The 20,252-nt window shown below is 43.9% G+C and overlaps 2 protein-coding genes across 2 annotated transcripts; both read left to right on the forward strand.

Annotated features, from left to right (window-relative positions):
* Window positions 1-2,953: 2,953 nt before the first annotated feature.
* On the forward strand, window positions 2,954-6,178 carry OTOS (otospiralin). The gene is made up of 3 exons (XM_065410234.1): window positions 2,954-3,011; window positions 3,345-3,371; window positions 5,994-6,178. Exons 1-3 carry the CDS (start codon window positions 2,954-2,956, stop codon window positions 6,176-6,178), a joined length of 270 nt encoding a protein of 89 aa, XP_065266306.1.
* A 3,038-nt stretch (window positions 6,179-9,216) lies between these two features.
* COPS9 (COP9 signalosome subunit 9) lies at window positions 9,217-13,078 on the forward strand. The gene is made up of 3 exons (XM_065410432.1): window positions 9,217-9,352; window positions 10,882-10,954; window positions 12,791-13,078. Exons 1-3 carry the CDS (start codon window positions 9,290-9,292, stop codon window positions 12,826-12,828), a joined length of 174 nt encoding a protein of 57 aa, XP_065266504.1. The 5' UTR covers window positions 9,217-9,289; the 3' UTR covers window positions 12,829-13,078.
* Window positions 13,079-20,252: the final 7,174 nt, after the last annotated feature.

Raw genomic sequence — 20,252 nt, forward strand, 5'->3', positions numbered from 1 at the left:
CAATGTATTACCATTTTCATATAATAATTCTTCTATCTCAAAAATAAAAAGAACTCAAAAGTGTGAGTCTGGAAAGGAACAGTTAAGGTATATGGCTACTTCAGCTATGCCATTATGTTGCCTTCTCATCATCCCATACAAGTTATATCTTCTCACCTAACCTAAACCCTTTTATTGTGTTCTGGAATAAAAAGATATATTTTGGGGTTGTCACAAGGCACAACCCTCACCACTGGACTGGGTCCTCCTCCTGGTTGCTGTGGGTATTAGCTCAAGGACAATGCCCCACATCCATAGTTTGCACGCCATCGCTCTGTCTCCACCAGCAGTCTCTCCAGGAACCGCTGCACGCTCTTCATGACTCAGTCCTTCAGCCATGTCACTGCCTGTTTCTCCCCCTTCTGGGGGTCAGTACATTGCAGTCCATTTGCCCAGTCACTTCCCTCAGTGGCTAAGAGGGGAGGACCTGGGCCCGTCCACTACTCCAGGTCCCAACGCAGAGACCCTCTAGGGGCAGCCTCCTGCTCCATTCCTTCTAACTGTTCAGCACATTTCCCTGGGCCACTTCCCCACAAGCCCAACACCTACTTCACCCTTACTTCAGAGCCTCTGCTCCCTTAATCCCTGCCAGCAACTGCTCTGTCCATGGTGCTAGCACCTCTTTTACCAGCTAGGAAGCCAGTCCTTACCCCTGAAGCCCCAGGCCACAACTGCCTGGCTCGGCCCCCGCAGCTCCTTTTTTTTTACAAGAGCCCTGCTAAGTCTGGAATGGTCCCTGCAACCCCTCTCTGATTGGTTGAAGCCCGTGCAGCCACTCTAGGCTGCTCAGAGGACTCACCTCCACTGCTCCCTCCTGGGTTTAACCCCTTCCATGCCGGGGGAGAGGGGTACACACCCCATCACAGGGCTATATACAGAAGCAATAATATGCTATTTATTTAATTAGAACTACAAATTTCAACCCTTATTGAGTCCAAGGGTGCATTAGTAAATGTCAGAGCTGCTAGTGGCTTCTGCTAGTGAAATACACTGACTGGATGGCAAAAGGAAAAGCATTATCATCTGTGGGTTTACCGAATGTGTTGAATTTATGGACCCACATCTGCAGAGCTGACCAAGTGAGAAAGGGCACTGTTGCACGGAAGGTGCCATTATGGGAATCAGGGATCACAAAGCACCACAATGCTCTGGCCATACTCCCTTTTCAGTCATGTCCTCTATGCTGGCCACAGAGAGAAAGCGAGTGACATAGGAGCCACTCCAGCAGCTCCTGGCCATCTGAGGATGCTGCTATGTAGGAGAGATCACCTGAGGGCTGGATCTGTTGGGTTTAGGGCCACTAAAAAAGAGGATTAATGTCTTTATGGGGTGTATTAGGGGCCTTCTACCTCAGGATTGTTTTTCAAGATCCACAATATTTGGAACTGCTTGGTGTATTCTAAAGCCACAGAGATTTTTCCTTTCAGAGGTGCCTTTGTGAGTCAAGGCTGTAACAGGGTCAGTCATCACCCATGCACTCTCTCATGCCAGAGGTCACTCTGCAGCACCCTGCCTGTTTCCTCCCTGTTCAGGGTCCCTTACACAGACTCCAAACACTTTTTCAGTGGTCAAAGTACCTCTCCTTAGGGATTGGGTTTATTCATAGAAGATAAACTCAAAATACAACATAGGCCCAAAGTAAAGCCCAATCAACAACATTTCTCTTCCTCCTTTTAAACCTCCCTGCCTTGGGCCTTTCCTTCTTTGGCGGGCCACTCTGAGGCCCTACATGACTGGAGTCAAAGTCCTGACTCTCTGCTAGAACCTATTCGCTCCTATCAGTCTCTGATTCCCGAGCATCCCCCATCTTCTTCTTCTTGGGCTTTGTGGCACAGCAGACTCACTTCAAGATACAGTCTATGACTACATGCATGGCGCCTATGGGTGCGGGCTCTGGGGTGAGCCGGGGATGACGGGTTCAGGGTGTGGGAGGGGGCTGTGGGCTGGGACAGGAGGTTGGAGGGTAGGGGGGGTGAAGGCTCTGGGCTGGGGCGGGGGATGAGGGGTTTGGGGTGAAGGAGGGAGCTCCGGGTTTGGGGGGGCTCAGGCTGGGGCAGGAGGGTGGGGCTCAGGGTTATTACCTCAAAATTTACAACAAATGCCAACCAAAATAACCTATTTCTGAGAAGACCTTTTCCCATAGAGAAAAGCATACAAATTAGAGAGATATTGTAAGCAGCAATTATTGAATTAGCTGCTGGATTTTTTTCTCTAGTTTTATACTATAGGAATTTTATTCCCAGTTTATCTAGACTTTTTTGACCATGGATGGCGCTGCAATATATTATAGATGTGTGCAAGTACACACTTTTAGATTAGGCTGAAAAAATCAGATTGGTGTATTAAGTAAGTGACGTTCCTTTCCTTATTCCCCACCCTTCTCTAAACAGTGGTGCTATTTTATAGCAATAGAAACCCATTCAGATTTTTGCAGCTGACTCAGAGCTACAGACCTCTACTCATTTAAGAGAAAGGTGGGGAAAAAGGTAATTTCTAAAGTGAAACTAAAGTAGCTACAAAACAAAATATTTCCAAGACATTTAATTTCATGTCAGTGCAGGTGAACTTTTATTATTATTTTTAATCCAGTACAACATCAAACCTGAGTACTGCAGTTCTTTTAATATACTGAAAGTTTTTTGCAATTAACAAATTTTATAAGAACAGCCATGCTTGGTCAAAACAATGGTCCCTCAGACCCAATATCCTGTCTCTGGCAGTGGCCAGTGCCAGGTGCTTCTAGCAGTTGGAGGGTTAGAGACACCTGGAAATATAAAAATCTTATTGTCACTTTAGTGAAAAATAGATGATTCCAACTTTTTTGTATAGAAGAAAAAATGTATTTTGATATATTCTGCTCTATTTCATTTTATAGATTATATTTGAGAAACAGGAATAATAATTTGCAGAGACCATGAGGTTTATCTTTATTGGCTTAATTTCTCTCTGCATGCTGATGAATGCATTAACAGGTAAGTTAACTTTTATATTTATCCTTTATTTTTTTCCATCCGCCTTAAATATTTTAATCTAGATCTGTTGACTTGCATTTGATATCAAATGTTATTAATACACCAGTCACATTTGCCTTCATTATTAACAACCAGTATTCAAATTGTATCACGGAGTGACTGGAAACAGAGAATTCTTTATTCAGCTGTTTCAAACACAGAAGTTTAGCTGTCAGTAGGCTACTATCAATGCATTGCAGAGCTGGTCGGCTTCTGGGCTACACAGCACCTCTTTGTACACTGAAAACCCTTCCATCTGAGACCTACTACTGATTATTTCTTATTTATTTACAGATGCCCGGCCAGTACAGGATGAAGACGGTAATGCTTTTCAGACTTTTTCTCCCCCTCCCTCATTCCTAAAAATTGGAAGAGCCACTTGTAACTGGCGGGCCCAATCCAAAGTGCATTATAGTCAGTGGGGAGTCTCCCATTGACTCAGTGGGCTTTGCATCAACCCCTGATATAAATGTTTTCATCTGTTGCTGATAGAGTATGAAATAAGAAGTAAATAAATAAATACATAAAGTGCTGCTAGGCAATTTATTAAAAATATAAACTTTTTTTGCATATTACAAAGAGAGAGGATGTGTTAGTAAAGTTAAAATAAAAATAGCAAAACTGATAGCTAAGTCATGTCCTTAGATGATCACCAAACTGTGTGTTTTACAGTGCTATCATAAGTTAAGAAACACCAGACTTTTAAATATATTGGACTTGCAGGAACCTCAGGATGCATGTCTACTTATCGGTGAGAAATCCCAACTTCCAGGACAAAAACCTTAAAATCTACAAATGAGCAGAAAGCCAATTAAAAAAAAAATAGGAACAAATCCACAGCTGGTAAATATCAGTGGAGCTATGCAGATTTACATCAGCTGAGGATCTGATCCATAGTATGCAATGTTTGCCTTTGCTTTAAAAAAGTCATCCTAGCAACATTTCAATTGCCTTATTGATAGGTTTTGGTGCTTTGCATGGTAGCTAGTTATTTCTGAGGACAGCATGGGGAAATTGTGTCGACCATATATTTGCTTAAATTCTTATTGAGAGCAAAGAGCAGCAATGCTAGACAATTTTTCTAGCACTGCTAGAAAAATGCTGAACACAAACACTATACGGCGTTCATTGAGATGTGTATTGGCATGAGAGCGAAGACTGTCTTGGATCTGCTGATATCCAGTAACGTAACATTCCACTGGAAACAGCAGTGCCCATCAAAACATGAACCTAGGCGGACAATGGGAGCCGGGGGGGGGGGGGTGCTTTAACAAATGTGTGTGCAATATTTTATTTGAACACAGAAATAATTTTTGATGCAACATCACAATTAAATAACCACACATCTCTTCTCGGTGTGTATTTTACAATATAAAATCCTAGCCGGGGTAATATTTTACAGCAAATGTGGGTTTGTTTCACATTGTGCCAAGGAGCAGACTGCAGCATGAACCTGGAGATCAGCTAATACAAGCAGTGGTCTTCATCCAGCAAAGCACTGAAACACACATTTAACTTTACCTTTGTAAGTACTTCTTCAGCTAAATTCCACATATGCTGAAGTGATTTGTTGGATCAAGGCCCGAGGGTGCTCAGAACCTGGCAGCATCAGGCCCTGAGCTCATTGAATTGGCAACTCAAGTCCAGATTATTTTGTACATCCTCTTTAAAAACAAAGCCAAAACCTGGCTGTCTGCCAAGTTGGAAGTGTCTGCACCTGCTGGACACTTCCTACTTGGATCTCTTTTTCCATCTCTTTAGCCTTTGGTTTCTACTATCTACAGAGAAGAGACATAATTCTGAGGCTTCAGACTTCCGCAAGGCACCTTAGACCCCGATGCTGATATTTGAAGCCTTCCCCCCGCGCCCCGCCCCCCTCCCAGCAGAGCCCCATTGATGCAAGAGTCAACCTGCATGGATCCACTTGCATGATCAGCTCTCAGAGTGGATCTGCTGCTACTCCCACTGTGTGTGAGAAGTCTCAGGATGTGGCCTGTACCAGAGGCCAGAAGCTGTAGCCAACTAAATGTTAATAATGTTATCATGGAAAAGTATAGAAGAGTTCTCTGCTCTTCACAGTTTAAGGAGAAATGGTTCCAGTTTGGGATCCTCTTAGCAAGAATCAAACTTGGCTGGCATCCCAGCAGGACGGACAGGGCACTGCTGAAAAGTATTCCACAAAAATCATTTGCAGTGTTTATAGGAGAAGCCATCTTTATTTGCAGAATAATTAATTCAAGGTGGGAAGGTCTTGGAAGGCCTTGCTGTATAAAGCCATACGATGCCATCAATTTTCATGCAAAGCTCCCATTGATTTCATTTCTCTATGAAATGTCCTAATATTGAGCACAGAATTTTCAGTTACACCCTACTCAATTTGGAGCTAGGTTAAAAATAGCAGTACTTTTCTTTACAATCACTAAGTGAGTAAGCACCTCAACACCCCTGTAAAATAGTTCACAAGGATTATACCTTTAACAATGTATTCCTTTCCTGTCCCAGGCAGAGGAAAAGTGGTTGAGGGGGATGGCAAAGGTGACTTAAAGCCACCTTTGGCTGACCTAATTTTGGATTAGGCCTAGTCCCCAACCAGCCCACAGCACAAAGTAGAGCAGCCTCAGTTCTAAGTTGTGCCAGCTTCTAACAGCCCTCTGTGGGCCATTATATCAGACCACAGTGTACTTTGACCATGCCTTCTTTTGCCCCCTCCCTGCTCTGCTTATCATCTCCCATGCACCAGGGGCAAAGGAGTGGGTAGTGTAGGGTTTTTACATTCACTGTCTGCCAGGCCATAGCCCTAGAGAGAATCAAGGCCTGAGTGAGGGTGAGTGACCTGCTTCATAGTGAGACCTAGGACTAGAACCCAGGAGTCTAGGCTCCGGGTCATGCTCTAACCAACACATTTCATGTTATGTTAATCTAATTCTGCAATTTTTATTGTAGACCCGTATGAGGAACCTGCAGCCCTGCCATATTGGCCTTTCTGGTCCAGTGATTTTTGGTCGTATGTGGAGTATTTCCAGACCCTGGGAGCATACAACAGAATCAACGAAATGGCCAGAACCCTGTTTGCTCAATATCCTTTTGGAAATAACCTTGGTTATGATGTTCCCTATCATGAGCACTAATGATTTTACTCATTTTGCTAAAGCTAGTGCTGAGACCTTTAAAGGAATTTACTGCTGCCAGTAAACATGCCTGAATTGCCCATTCAGTCTATGTTATTTCAATGTTTTTAAACATTAAACATATTGTATAGCATTTCCATGTTTGTAAAACGGCAGCTAATTAGTCCGGCTTTTCCTTTCAATACAGTGTATTCTTTTGTGCAAAAATTAAAAATTCATTGATTTCAAGCCTGTTTTTGGCTGTTTGTATTTTAAAATGTATAAAAGTGCCCACTGGGTAGTCTCTGGACTTTGACCAATATATAAGAATAACATCAAAAACTTGTTGACCCAAATCACCATAAGAATACTCCAACCCCATAATCACTCACTTTTTGCAAAAACCAAGAGAAGAGATTAGCCTTAGTCTTGTTGACCAGTAGACTTGGGTTCTGATAACCCAGCTTGGACACGGAATTCCACACCAAGGGCCCTCCACTGACAATGCTTTGCCACCTGCTCCCTGACTTTTAAATTGAGAATTTGTGGCCCCAATTCTCAACTATGTTTGAGTGCAACAGCGCAGAGTTGATTTTGGCTTCCTCATTCAGTGCAAGTTAGTGCAGAAGAGATCCCACTCTAATTTATGCTGTTGCTACTGATGGCATAAAGTCCTTTACACCAGCAGAGGACCAAATGTTGGGCAGGGGATATTTGGCACTAGTGGGAGGGATTATCACAGGCTGTGCTTCCTCACCCTGGATTTCTCTTCTCACGCAGTCGGCACATGCTGTTACATAAATTCACACTATACACTTTTGACAACATTTTAGGCAGCTTCATGTCCCATTACCATAAGGCTTTTCTCAAGTCAGTGTATTCTCTAGCCACAGGATGAGGATAGAGATCTCATTTCTCTGGACTTCTGTGTCTTCTGTCCAGTTTCAGCCCTGCTCTCACCCTTCCTGTCTCCTATTTAACAGTCCGCAGCTGATGAGTTGACTGCTGTTAACGGGTTAATCACCCAGTCCTAATCAATTATCTCCCAATTTGGCCTTTGCAAGAGCGCTTACAAAGTGTGCAAAGTGGGAGCTAGCCCAAGGCTATTCCCACTTTGTCACACAGATACCCTTCCTCCACTTGCTGTACACAAGCAGAGAGCACCCATACACAGGGGGAATGCTCTGCTAGGAATCTCGAGCCAAGTCAAGGCCACTTTGCACTGCATAGCAATGGCCTTAGCAGAATGGACAATCTAGGACTCTTAGTTCAAGAGCCTCCATTAATCTCACGTGTCATGCTGGCAGCTAGAGAGGGATGCAGTCTTGCAGGTGGCCGGAACCCAAAGGGATTTTGAGTGCCTTCTATCTATATTTCTTATTCATCTTCATCCCCTTCCTTTTTCTATTAATGTATTTTTTTCCATGAATGCTGTTTTGAAGACACTCTCACCACTAGTTGAACCAGTCTTCTACTTATCTTTGCATTAGTGCTTCACTCTATTAGCTACAAACTGAGAATAACCCTTCTAGAGGCAAAAAACAGTTTAGGGCTTGGTTCTCTAATGCTTTGCACCCTGTGTAGTCATCTACACCTCAGCAGAATGGACCTAAAGTGCTACCATTCTGATTTGGTTACCTTTTACAACCACCCTGCACTGGTATAAATGACTTGACAAAGTTACAGGGCAATGGAGAAATAGAACCTCTGTCACCAGAATATCATAGTATAAGTCTCTCCTAAACAAAAGCTGCCTAGCACAGCAAATTATTTATGGTAGTTCAACAATAAGGATTATCCTACCTATTTTAGGTCCTTATACGGCACCCATTACTGTAACATCTTGGTGTCTCACAATCATTAGTATATGTATCCCTACTAAACCCCATGAGGTAGTGAATTGCTATTATTCCCATTTTACTGATGAGGAACAGAAAGACTAAGTACTTCATTCAACGTCACACAGGAAGTGTGTGACAGCCCATCGACCTAGTTACGGCCTTTTGAGGATGTGGATTTACTATAGTGATGGAAAAACCCCTTCTGTCACTGTAGCAAGTGCCTACACTACAGAGGTGTAGTAGCAGCACCGCAGCCATAGTGCTTATAGTGTAGACGTGCTCTTAGAAGATAAAGGCCCATTTTCAAAAGTGACCTAGGCACTTAAGGAATCTATGTGTCACTTAACATCTTTGGGACCTAAATGTCTAAGCCACTTTCGAAAATGGGACTATGTCAGTTAGGGGTGTAATCTTTTCCCCGTATAGTTATATTGGCACGGCCCATAATGAGGGTGCAGTTATGTCAATATAAAGTGCTCATACCAGCATAGCTTATCCCCGTTCCTGTATGGGAACAGTTATACTGGTATCAACCTAGTGCTCTTGTCTAATGGCAGCCACACCAAGAGATAGTACTGCGTTAATTATGCCAGGGCAGTTAAAGTGGTACAGCTTTGGTGTGCCAAGAAGGTCTAAATCACTTCAGTGCTTTCGAAAACGTTGCCGTGGCTCTTCTGCTGAACGTGAAGGGGGGATTTTTTTCTAACCCTAATGCTGGTGGGCAGAGGGGTAACTAAGATGGCAAGAATTAGGCTCTGGTTCTGGCCTGATGACCCAGGGGGAAAGTGTGGATCTGGCAAGCGCTGCCATTGCCAGCAACTCCCCCAGGCCACGCGAGGTGCATGGTGAGCCCTAGCCCTGCTGCAAAGGGCCATGGGAAATTCTGTATAGCGCAAGCAGTCGCCAAGCGCCTGGACTGATCATAGCTTAGGCCTCCTAGGAGGCCTTGGCTCCCAACAGGGAGCCCCTGCTCCAACTTGGGCCAACAGTAGCCCTGAGCTGTGTTTCGCCTCAGAGGACACGGGCCCTCTGCTCTTGCTCTCCCCAGGAGAGCCAGGTAGTGCTGGGGGGCGGGGCAGAGCTACAGCGGCAACCAGGGCGGCGCCTGAGGAGGCCACCCCGGCATCATAGAGCGATCGGTCCTCCCGGCTTCCAGAAGGGCCACGAGAGTGGAGCTGCGCAGACTCTCCTTACACCGGAAGCTGGCGGCTTGAGCTCAGACCGGAAGTGGTTCCCAGGGGGAAGGCGCTGCCGGCCGGGGCCATTCGCGAGCCGGGGACCTGGCGAGGCGATGAAGCCAGCAGTGGACGAGATGTTCCCCGAGGGCGCCGGGCCCTACGTGGACCTGGACGAGGTGATGATGCTAGCGGGGGAGGCGGCGCGCGCAGTCCCCCCTGTTAGGGATGCCGCGGGCTGAGCTGGCGGTTACGGGCTCGCGCTGGGGGAGCGGCGGACGAGGAGCTGACAGGACGCGAGTCTGGGCAGCGGTCCCAGATCTGATTGGCTGGTTTCTAGCGCCTCCTACAGGGCGGGGCACCCCGGGGCGGGCAGTTCTCCCCCTCGCCCCTTCACATAACATACAAACCAGGGGTCACACGATAAAATTAAAGACGTACATTTTCACCCAATTCACAGTCAACCTGTAGAACTCCTTGCCTGGAGATGTTGTGAAGGCCAAAGTATAAATGGGTTCAAAAAAGAATAGGTCAATTAATAGCTATTAGCCAAGATGGTCAGGGATGCAATCCCCTGCTCTTTGTATCCCTAAGCCTTTGACTGCCAGAAGCTGGGACTGGACAACAGGGGATGGCTAACTGAAAAATTACCCTGGTCTGGTCATTCCCTCTGAAGCATCTGGCCTAAGGCTGAACCCTCAACTGAAACCACACAAGTGTGATCCGAAGTGTTACATCTACAGTGTTAGGTGATCCTCAGAGATCCCTGCAACTGGGAGAGAAAACATTTCTCTATTTTCAGTGTATTTATTTTGTCATTAGACAGCACTTTGTTCTAGTGCTTAACTACCCTTACGGTTAGTAAGTTTTTCCTGATGTCTAGCCTAAGTCTCTCTTGCTGCAATTTAAGACCATTACTTCCTGTTCTGCGTGCCAGTGGTTAAGGAGAAAAAATTATCACCTTTCTCTTTATAACAACCTTTTATGTAATTGTTTTTATGTAAAGTGCTGAGTAGAGTGGAAGAATTACTTCTTGAGTCTTGCTTACAGCACTCCTGCCAGTACATCCCAGAAACCTGTTTGCTCCCCCCCCCTCCACCCCACCCACACAGTACATTACTGTGGTGTTCTATGTAGGCATCACAGTGTTTGCCTAGAATTTACTGCAGGATTGGGATCTTGGTTATCTCTGTCACACTTCCACTAAGAAATTTAGCATATGACAGGCTGGGAGAAAATGAAGGTTATTGCCAATAAAACAAGCTAAGTTCAAGCTCTCCAGAAGCAGGAGAGACAATCACGCCACTTAAATGAGTTGTACAGATGGCAACAAAAGTGGAAAGAAGATGGGGTAATGTATAATACCTCAAAGGGTTTAGGGATAGCTCAGGGGTTTGAGCATTGGCCTGCTAAACCCAGGCTTGTGAGTTCAATCCTTGAGGGGACCACTTAGGGATCTGGGGCAAAATCAGTACTTGGTCCTGCTAGTGAAGGCAGGGGGCTGGACTCGATGACCTTTCAAGGTCCCTTCCAGTTCTAGGAGATAGGATATCGTCATTAATTATAATTATTATGTTAATTTGATAGGTATGTAAATATTTGTATGAATGATCAAGATAATTAAACATATACAAAGCTTTAAATAGTGAATATTATGATTTGCCACTAAACTATGCACAGTAGGTGACAAAATACTGTTCTTTCTTAGGCAGGAGGAAGTACAGGTTTATTGATGGACTTAGCAGCTAATGAAAAGGCAGTTCATGCAGATTTCTTTAATGGTAAGGCAATTCAACACATTTCAGTTCCAGTGCTACTTTATTTTTATATTTTAGTTATTTTATATTTAGTTATTAATAGTTTAGTAGGTTTACAGTATTTGGTGCTAGAAATTAACAACCAGAATCATTAGTTTGGGAAGCAAGAATAGCCAAGACAAGCCTACCTTAGATTTTATCTTGAGTAATGTAGCATTACAGCTTCTGCCGTATTTGAGATAAACCTGTTTTTGGGTTATTATGTTCTTTACATGTCTTGAACTTCAGTTTTTGAATGGAAAAATTACATTTTGTGATATTTCAGTTTGTACTTTGTCACATTTGTAATAATTAAATCACATTAAATAGAAAACTGGGCAATGTATAAAAATTGCTTGCCTGCCTTCACCATCTCAAAATGAATTTATTTATCAGATTTGGTCATTCCAAATGAAATTGCCCAGTCATACTTGCATGACTGACTCTGTGTTAGTAACTTTGACTAGTGGTATATGGAAATTGTGAACCAAGTTATTGTTTACAAGAGATTGTCTCATATATCAGTACCTCAAATCCTTTACGTGGTAAAATGGATGGATGTTACTATTTTCAAGAATAGCCAGTTGCATAGTTGAGGAATAACATAACTTCGTATTTGGCCAGTTTTGGATAGGAAATACAATGTATGCCTGGGCAATACGCATTTTCCATGTTTGGTAAATAATACAGCTTTGACAGATAAACAGCAAAGAACTGACAGAAACCCAAGGGAATAACTAAAATTTGCTGTGGTTGAGGCATCATTGTCACAAACTATGGAAAATGGTTGATCTCAAAAATATCTTGAGGCTATTTAGGGTTTCTGTCTGTGTCCAAAGTATTTTTAAGTTTTTACATCTGGTTAGTCAACCCATAAATTAAAGTGGTTTTACTTGGAATGACCCAGTTTTTTAGTGCATATGTCTTACAACTGAAAGAGTGACTGCATAGAGTAGAGCCGGGCACAAATGCCATGCAAGCATCTCCATAAAGTTCCCCCAGTGCATTTAAGTCAAAACATTGGAATAGCAAGAGGGTCTAACCTTGGACCTCTCCTAAACAAAGATTGTGAGTAATAGCAAATTGTATGGCAATATTCTCACATAAGCAAGTGTCCAACAAGGACTAGGTTTCAATGACAAGGCTCATCTGCACCTGAAACCTTGACAAGCTACAAACCCCAGATTTCAATGCACATCATAAAAACCCCAAAAGGTCTTAATAGAACAAAGGGGGTTCATCAGAAGCATATTGTGGTGAGATTACAGTGCATTCTTAGAAAAAGAAACATGGGAGTAGCAGACATAGCTATGATCTGAAACCCAGGGTCCTGAATCTGCAAAGCTCTTAAGCATGTGTGTCAAGTTCAGCTTGAATGAGTTGTATATTATCAACTAACGCCCCAATCCTGCTAAAATGTATATACATGAGACCAGTTAAATGCTTAAAATTAAATTCTTAATTGTTTTGCTGAATAGGGGCAGAGTGCTCTGTACTTCGCAGGATTGAGCCCTCTTGAACACAGTGCTCAGTCAGTTGATTTCTAAAGAACTTCAGGGCTTGATCCTGCTCCCATTAAAGTAAGTGGCAAAACTCCCACTGAGTTCTCTGATGCAGGATAAGGGCCTCAGCTGACATCTTGGGTCTGTCTTTTTTTCCTCCTCTTTTCCTACAGGAAATTACTTGCTGTAATTTTTATACTTCAGATTAATTTAGTTTGTTTAAAATGTATGTGCCTTCAGTCCAGAGTGATGAAAAACTGTATGTAAATAGCATATGCATAGGTACTATATTAATTTTCTTTTGTTGTTTTCTGAATAGATTTTGAAGATCTTTTTGATGATGATGACATCCAGTGAAATTACTCTTCCAGCTATGCAATGCTAAGGTGTGGAATCCTCCTGTAGGATTGTCTTTTGTTTGTTTAAAAAAAACCCCAAAACCCAGAGAGAATCTGTATGTTATCTCTGAAGAGCCATTGGAAACTAGAAGATTGGTAAAGATGACAGAAGAAAGGAGTTGCGAACTGTTATCACTAGGTTACGTGTAGATTTTCTTCAATTTTATTTGCTGATGTGCTTGTTGAATAAAATATGAACAAAATCTCTCCCCGGGATGTACTTTCAGTTTAATAGATGTTGTCATGCACTGAAATTCCCTGATGAGCCATAATTTTGTAAAATCATTCACCATTACTTTTATTTATTAGGCAAAGACAAATTGCAGGCTTTACCATCTGCTAGATGAGTTTTGTTTCTCGTTGTGTGGGATTAAGCTATCCAGTCTTTCTCTGAGTAAAACATTGAATATATTTGTGTTTTTACACATAGCGCAATGAAGGGAGTGTGTTTTTTACAATTTCAGGTTTTAATATCCAATTTCTATAGCTATTTTAGCTTCCATCCAGGACATTTTTTTTCAGACAGCAATAATGCAATCTTAAAATGCTAAAATGAAACACATTTTGTGATCCTAGATCACACTATGGGAATATTGATTTAAAATACCCAGATCATTTTAATGTTTGAAAATAAATTTCTCCTTCACTGATGTGCCAGAATATATTTTAATATTTTGTGTCTCTTGAAGCAGTTGATGTGCTCATAACCATATCGAAGAGTACAAAGTACGCTAAAGTGGACTGTTACCAGGCATACATTTTATTTCCCACCTCTTAGTACAATTTATAGTTAAGAAAAGCATGTGTTTTTGTGCCTGCTCCTCCCAGTGTTCAAATACTGAGTTTTGCAATTAAGTTCAATGTACAATGGAAGTTTATAATTGGTATATGTGTTTTCATATTCAGGAATGCTACCCAGTTTAATCTTAGATTTGACTATATTCCATAATTTCTCATCAGAAAAACTAACCTTTGACCGTGATCCTTATTCTGGACTAAATTATGTCCAGGCTGCTCCTTTATAACCGCCCATTGCCTAATTGTAACCATGATTTTGACCCTAATTGTTGTATTTCACATTCCCACACTCTGACTAGGACAGTGCTCGTTTTATTACAGTGAGACCTTGCTCTTTATATTTGCCCTTACTTGAGCAAAACTCTCACAGAGCTTGCTGTCTTTGTTTAAAAAAAAGTGAAGAGCTAGTGTCTTTGCCTTCCCTGGCTCCATTTGCATGTCTAAACCATGTAAGTTCAAATTCTCCTTTTGGCATCTCTTCTTTTATACTTTCTTCATTCTGAATTGACAGCAGTATCAATGTCAGCTGTAATTTCCTATCTGGCCTTTGTTGCTGGACACTTGGGCCCTACACATCTATTGACCTTCATTTCCTTTTCACATGTGACTCCTGTTTAAAAGATTTGAGGAGGTTGAACTAAAGGCCCCACACTTCCTAAATTTCACTTATACCACTGAGAAGTGCTGGTATTTTACCATACTGTATAATAAAGCTTCAGTTTACTCAACTCTGTCTTTCCAGCTTTTCACACATTATTCTGTGCATGGTTTGATTATTTTTATCTTGAAGTACTACTTCTGGGGTAATTCTGCATCACTGCACGTGCGCAGAATTCATGTCCCCTGCAGATTTCTTTGGTTCCCTGCAGAAAAATGACAGGGAAGCTGAAAGAGCACCACTCCCTAGCAGTGCAGATTCATCGTTTCAGGAACCTGGAGCAACCAGCAGAGAGGTAAATCACCACGGGGGTAGGGACACCCCAGCCCGTGGCTCCTGCCCTGAGCCAAGATCAGCTGCTAGTCTCCTCTGGGCTGGAGGCAGGAGAGGACGGAACTTCCTCTTTCCCTGCAAGGAGTGGCTGGGGCTGTGTCATACCCACCCCTAGAAACTTGCCCTGCTTCCTGCCCCCATTGCTCCTCAACGGTGGGAAGAGGGGGTCACTATGGGGACCTGCTCCCCCATCCACCCAGCCCCGCATACATCCAGACCTCCCATACCTAGACACCCCTGCCAAGCCTCACCCATTACATCCAGAACCCCCTAGCCTTCCATACCCAAACACCAACCCAAGGAACCTCAACCCTTGCATCTGGAACCTCCCTTCACCCAGACCCTCTGCCTGTGGACACCCCCCCCCCCCTTCACTCAGATTCCCTGCCTCTGGACTCTCACCCCTGCATGCAGACCACTCCTCCCTGAACTCAAACCCCCACCCTGATGCCCCACCCCCTGCACCACCCTGAGCCCCCACATCCAGACCCCCATGCCACCGACTCCCAACTAGCTGCACCCAGGCCTCCACCCCACCAACCCACACTCCACCAGCACCCAGGCCTGTCTGCCGAGCCCCCCACACCCAGACCCCTCTGCTGAGCCCCAACCACCTTCACCTGGAAGCCCCTGCACAGTACCATTGCCCCTGCACCTGTAAACCCCCCCAGCAAGCCTCTGCACATCCAGATCCCCCCACACCTAAACCCCACACTGAGCTGCCTGCACCCAGATTGTCCCACATAGAATCCTCTCACCCAACACCTGAATCCCCCTCCCCCCAACTGATCCCCTCTACACTTGGATCATGCCTGGTTGAGTGTGCCTGCCCCACACCTGGTGCAGAGGGGCAGGGCCCCATGGTGTTTCTGGGGCAGGCCCAGGCCTTGTGCTGTCAAGGTCAGATGCAGTCTCACTGCTGAGTCGGGGGGGGAGTGCGGGGTCTGCAGGGTGATCTCCCACCTTCGTACAGCCAGTGGCCTGTGCTCCCCATTGCCATACTGGAGCCTCTGCATTTATTTATTGACAAAACTTGCAAAATTTTAAAATATTGTGCACAGAATTTTTTTATTTTTTGGCGCAGAATGTCCTCAGGTATAAAGTACTCCCTCTGTCTCTCTCCCTTTCCTTAGCTTATGTGTAGAGTCAGCTACTGTAAAATAAAGCTTGTCCTCTGAAAAGTCTTACGTGATGAAAACGGGGGAGAAATTTCTCTGGTTGCCACTTCTGTCATACTCCGACAGACATAGTATGTTCCTTTGGATTATCACTTGCGCTGCATGACAGGAACGTTCCAGCGTCTGCTCTGCACACTGTCACTGTAGTGTTTCTTTTAGCTAATGATGTTCCTAACAGTGTGTCTTCTCTTCTTCCTCTCCTGCACACACTGCTTAAAGATGAAGGGTCAAATCCTCTCCTCACTGAAGACAACAGCAAATCTCTCAGGGTATGTCTACACTGCACACGAAGTAGGACCCAGGCTTGTGGATTCAGTGTTTCCAAACCCGCGCTTGAGCATCGACATGGCATTGTGAACTTGGGTTTACAATTTCTGGAACTGGGTCTCGCAGCCGTGCTAGCATGTCCATGCTGCCCTACACAGACCTGACTCAGGTCTGCAGCTTGAGCTGCATCCACACTGCAAAATAACAGGGCTTGGACCTGAGTCCGATCGGAACTTGGGGTCTGACCTGCTCCCTGCAGCAAGGTCCTAGGACCTGAGTCCTGAGTATTTGCTGACCCGCGTCAGACTGGTTTGTGTGTGGACGGAAGGGGGGCTTAGGCTTAAAGCTGAGTCAGAGCCCAGGCTTAGGGTGTAGTGTAGATATACTCTCATTGACTTCAGTAGCTGCAGGTGTGTTAGTAGTAACCGCTGTTGCAACCATACTGATAGTCCAAGTGTTAGTTTACAGAATGTAACTAATCCCGAGTCTGATAAGGGATGCTAAATGTAAATGGCTGCTGGGTTGTAAGGAGGTAGCAGATATTGAGATGGTGTGTGTGTGTGTGGCTGGCTGGCTGTTGGGCCAGCTATTTTAGCCACATGCTTCACCTAGGGAACTGTTGGCACCAGCTTCATCTGGATTGTGAAACTTTTCCTGATTTCTCATAGGGGATGCTTCTGAGGTTATTTTCTGTCTTTCTTGTATCAGCAAAGAGCTGTGACATGTCTAGGTATTCTCATATTTGCACACACATGCTGTCAAAAAGCAGTGCATCCCACTATGTCAGTATACTAGTAGTAGTTAATCTGAATCACATGAATTGTCCACTATGCTTTCCAGCTCCTTCTCTATGGAACAACATGTTCAAAGATTAAAATCAAGAGCCGGCTTAAAGCTATCCAGGGCTTGAAACATGCTATCTATACCTAGTCTCCTCTGTAAGCTGACTTTAGAGTGAAAATTTCTCTCTCCTATTAGGGTGAAAATGGAATACAGTTTCTGCTCTTCAGGAGGGTTATAGACTCTTCAGTGAAATTTCTCATCAGGAACTGTTTGGGTTCATTTGGGAATAATATTAAAAAGCATTGGTTAATTTAAGCACAGAATTCACTTGATCCTCATACTGTCTCTAAGTGAACCCGTGGTGAGGCTGTTTTCAGTCTAGTTCAGTGGTTCTCAAACTTTTGTACTGGTGACCCCTTTCACATAGCAAACCTCTGAGTGCGACCCCCCCCCCATAAATTAAAAACACTTTTTTTATATTTAACATCATTATAAATGCTGGAGGCAAAGCGGGGTTTAGGGTGGAGGCTGACAGCTCGTGCCCCCTATGTAATAATCCTGTGACCCCCTGAGGGGTCCCGACCCCCAGTTTGAGAACCCCTGGTCTAGTTAGTCTGCAGGCAATTTCCTGTTGTCAGGAAATAATCATAGAGTCCAAGCCTGACCAACAGAGGTTGCTTTAAAAGGGCATTTTGTCTGCCTCAACCATTTCATTACCCAAGGCTTGAGTCTCTGTCTTGCACCTTGTGAAGTTATTTACGGCAGTACAAACAAACTATCTGAATGAAAGGGTGAATCTGATTTGGTAGCATTTTACACTCATTTTGCACCAGTATAAACAGGGCCGGCTCCAGGGTTTTTGCCGCCCCAAGCGGAGCAAAAAAAAAAAAAAAAAAAAGCCGCGATCGTGATCTGCGGCGCCAATTCGGTGGGAGGTCCTTCGCTCCGAGTGGGAGCGAGGGACCGTCCGCTGAATTGCCGCCGAATAGCTGGATGTGCTGCCCCTCTCCGGAGTGGCCGACCCAAGCACCTGCTTGGCAAGCTGGTGCCTGGAGCCGGCCCTGAGTATAAATGACTTTACAGGCTGCAGGGCAGTAGAAAGTCAGGCTTTCGGGCCCAGTCAGAGATACCGATTTCGATGGGAGTTAAGTGCCTTGATACCTTTGAGGATCTTGGCCTCAGTGTCCAAATAAAGGTCCTGCTCGTCAAAAGACTTACGCAGGTGCTAAACTTTATGCACTGTGAATTATCCCATTGACTTCAAAGGAACTACGCACGGGGCACATTCATCATGTACGTAAGTCTAGGTCAGACTGGGTCCAAAGTGTTAGTGCTCTATAGCAGGATAGTGTAGTGCAGAGATAAAACCAAATCATTGCAAAGCACTAAATCCAGCTTGTCCTGTGATATGCCCCTTCCCAGGAATCTGATTTCTTACCTAATATATGTTGTGTGAGAGAAAAATGTAAATATGTATATAGTTCAAATTTAACAATTCCATTTCTATTAAAGAGACAAAAGAGCCAGGCTACATCTTGTCAAATAACACTGCTCTACAGCCAAAATGCTTCTGAAATAAATGTAGTCAAACTTTACTAATTCTGGGTCACTGAGAACGAAAATGATGCTTAAAATTGTTGCTTGACTCTAATTTTCAAGATATGCTATTGGGTCAGTATATACGACCCTTGACTTGGGAATGGCGGAGGATAAGTGAGTTATAAAGGGAAGGGATCTCAATTTAAACCAGAAATGACTAAAATACATCTTTGACTGGATCTATGAATAAATCTATGACTGGGTTTGGACAGTACTTGCTTTTTAGGCAAAACAATGAATGATGCAATCTGAAGCTGGTATTGCGTCATACATGATATGAATTGCATCATGTTATTCCTAGAAGTCATGGATGATGCAATCCTAACGAAGCTTACATCACTCTGCTGAACAAATTGCCCTATATCAGCTCTAGAAATCATACAGTGTAATGCTCTCTTATTTGTCAGTGTTTGATTTTGCAAAGGGACACATTTCTGTTTAGCCAAAGTGAGCAGAGATGCCTCGTACTTGTGTGAACAGTGCAGATAACTTCTGCTATGTTTGTGGTGAAGTGACTTTTGCATCACAAAAGCGCAGTATAACCACTATGGTTAAGAAAGCCTATCACCTTTATTTTGGCTGCAAAATTGGAGATCAGGACAAGAGGTGGGCCCCACACATATGCTGCAACACTTGTGCAACAAATCTTTGCCAGTGGTTGAACAGGAAAAGGAAATCTATGCCTTTTGCAGTGCCAATGATTTGGAGAGAGCCAACAGATCATACTAGCAATTGTTACTTCTGCATGGTGCCTCCAGTTGGGAAAGGTGTGTCAAAGAAGAAAAAGTGGACTGTGCATTATCCAAACATTCCATCAGCTATACGCCCAGTACCCCACGGAGAAGGACTGCCGGTTCCTGATGCACCAGAATCATTCTCACTTGAGTCAGACGAGGAAGAGGATGAAACTTCTGGTCCTGAACCATCAATGTCACAAGACCCACATTTTCTCCCATCCTCCTCCTCTGAACCACACCTCATAACACAAGGTGAACTGAATGACCTTGTCAGGGATTTGGAACTACCCAAGAGTAAGGCAGAGCTGTTGGGCTCCAGACTACAGCAGTGGAATCTCCTGGCAGGTGATGTTAGGGTTTCCATGTTCCGTGACCGTCAAAAGGATCTTGTCCCATTCTTCTTCATGGAAGGTGATCTTGTAGCCTGCAACAACATCGATGGTGTGATGGCAGCCCTCAACATCGTTTACGATCCAGATGAGTGGCGACTGTTCATTGATTCATCAAAGACGAGTCTTAAAGCTGTTTTACTGCATAATGGCAATGTTTTACCATCAATTCCAGTTGGTCATGCAGTCCATATGAAGGAAACCTATGACAACATGAAACAACTTTTGAGGTGCATAAACTATGACCGACATCAGTGTCAGCTTTGTGGTGATTTGAAGGTTGTTGCTCTCTTGCTTGGTCTGCAGACTGGATACACAAAGTACTGCTGTTTTCTCTGCGAATGGGATAGTCGTGCAAGAGATTCCCACTACATCAAGAAAGATTGGCCACTCCGACAGTCATTGGAGCCTGGGAGGAAAAGTGTTCAGCATCCACCACTTGTTGAATCAAGGAAGATTTTGTTACCACCCTTACACATCAAGCTGGGTCTGATGAAGAACTTTGTCAAGGCCATTGACAAAACACAAGCAGCTTTCAAGTACCTCCATAGAAAATTTCCAAGGTTAAGTGAAGCTAAGATAAAGGAAGGTGTCTTTGTTGGTCCTCAGATTCGTGAACTTCTTCGAGATGATGCATTTGA

Source organism: Emys orbicularis, chromosome 9, assembly GCF_028017835.1.
Source record: "Emys orbicularis isolate rEmyOrb1 chromosome 9, rEmyOrb1.hap1, whole genome shotgun sequence".
Lineage (NCBI taxonomy): Eukaryota > Metazoa > Chordata > Testudines > Emydidae > Emys > Emys orbicularis.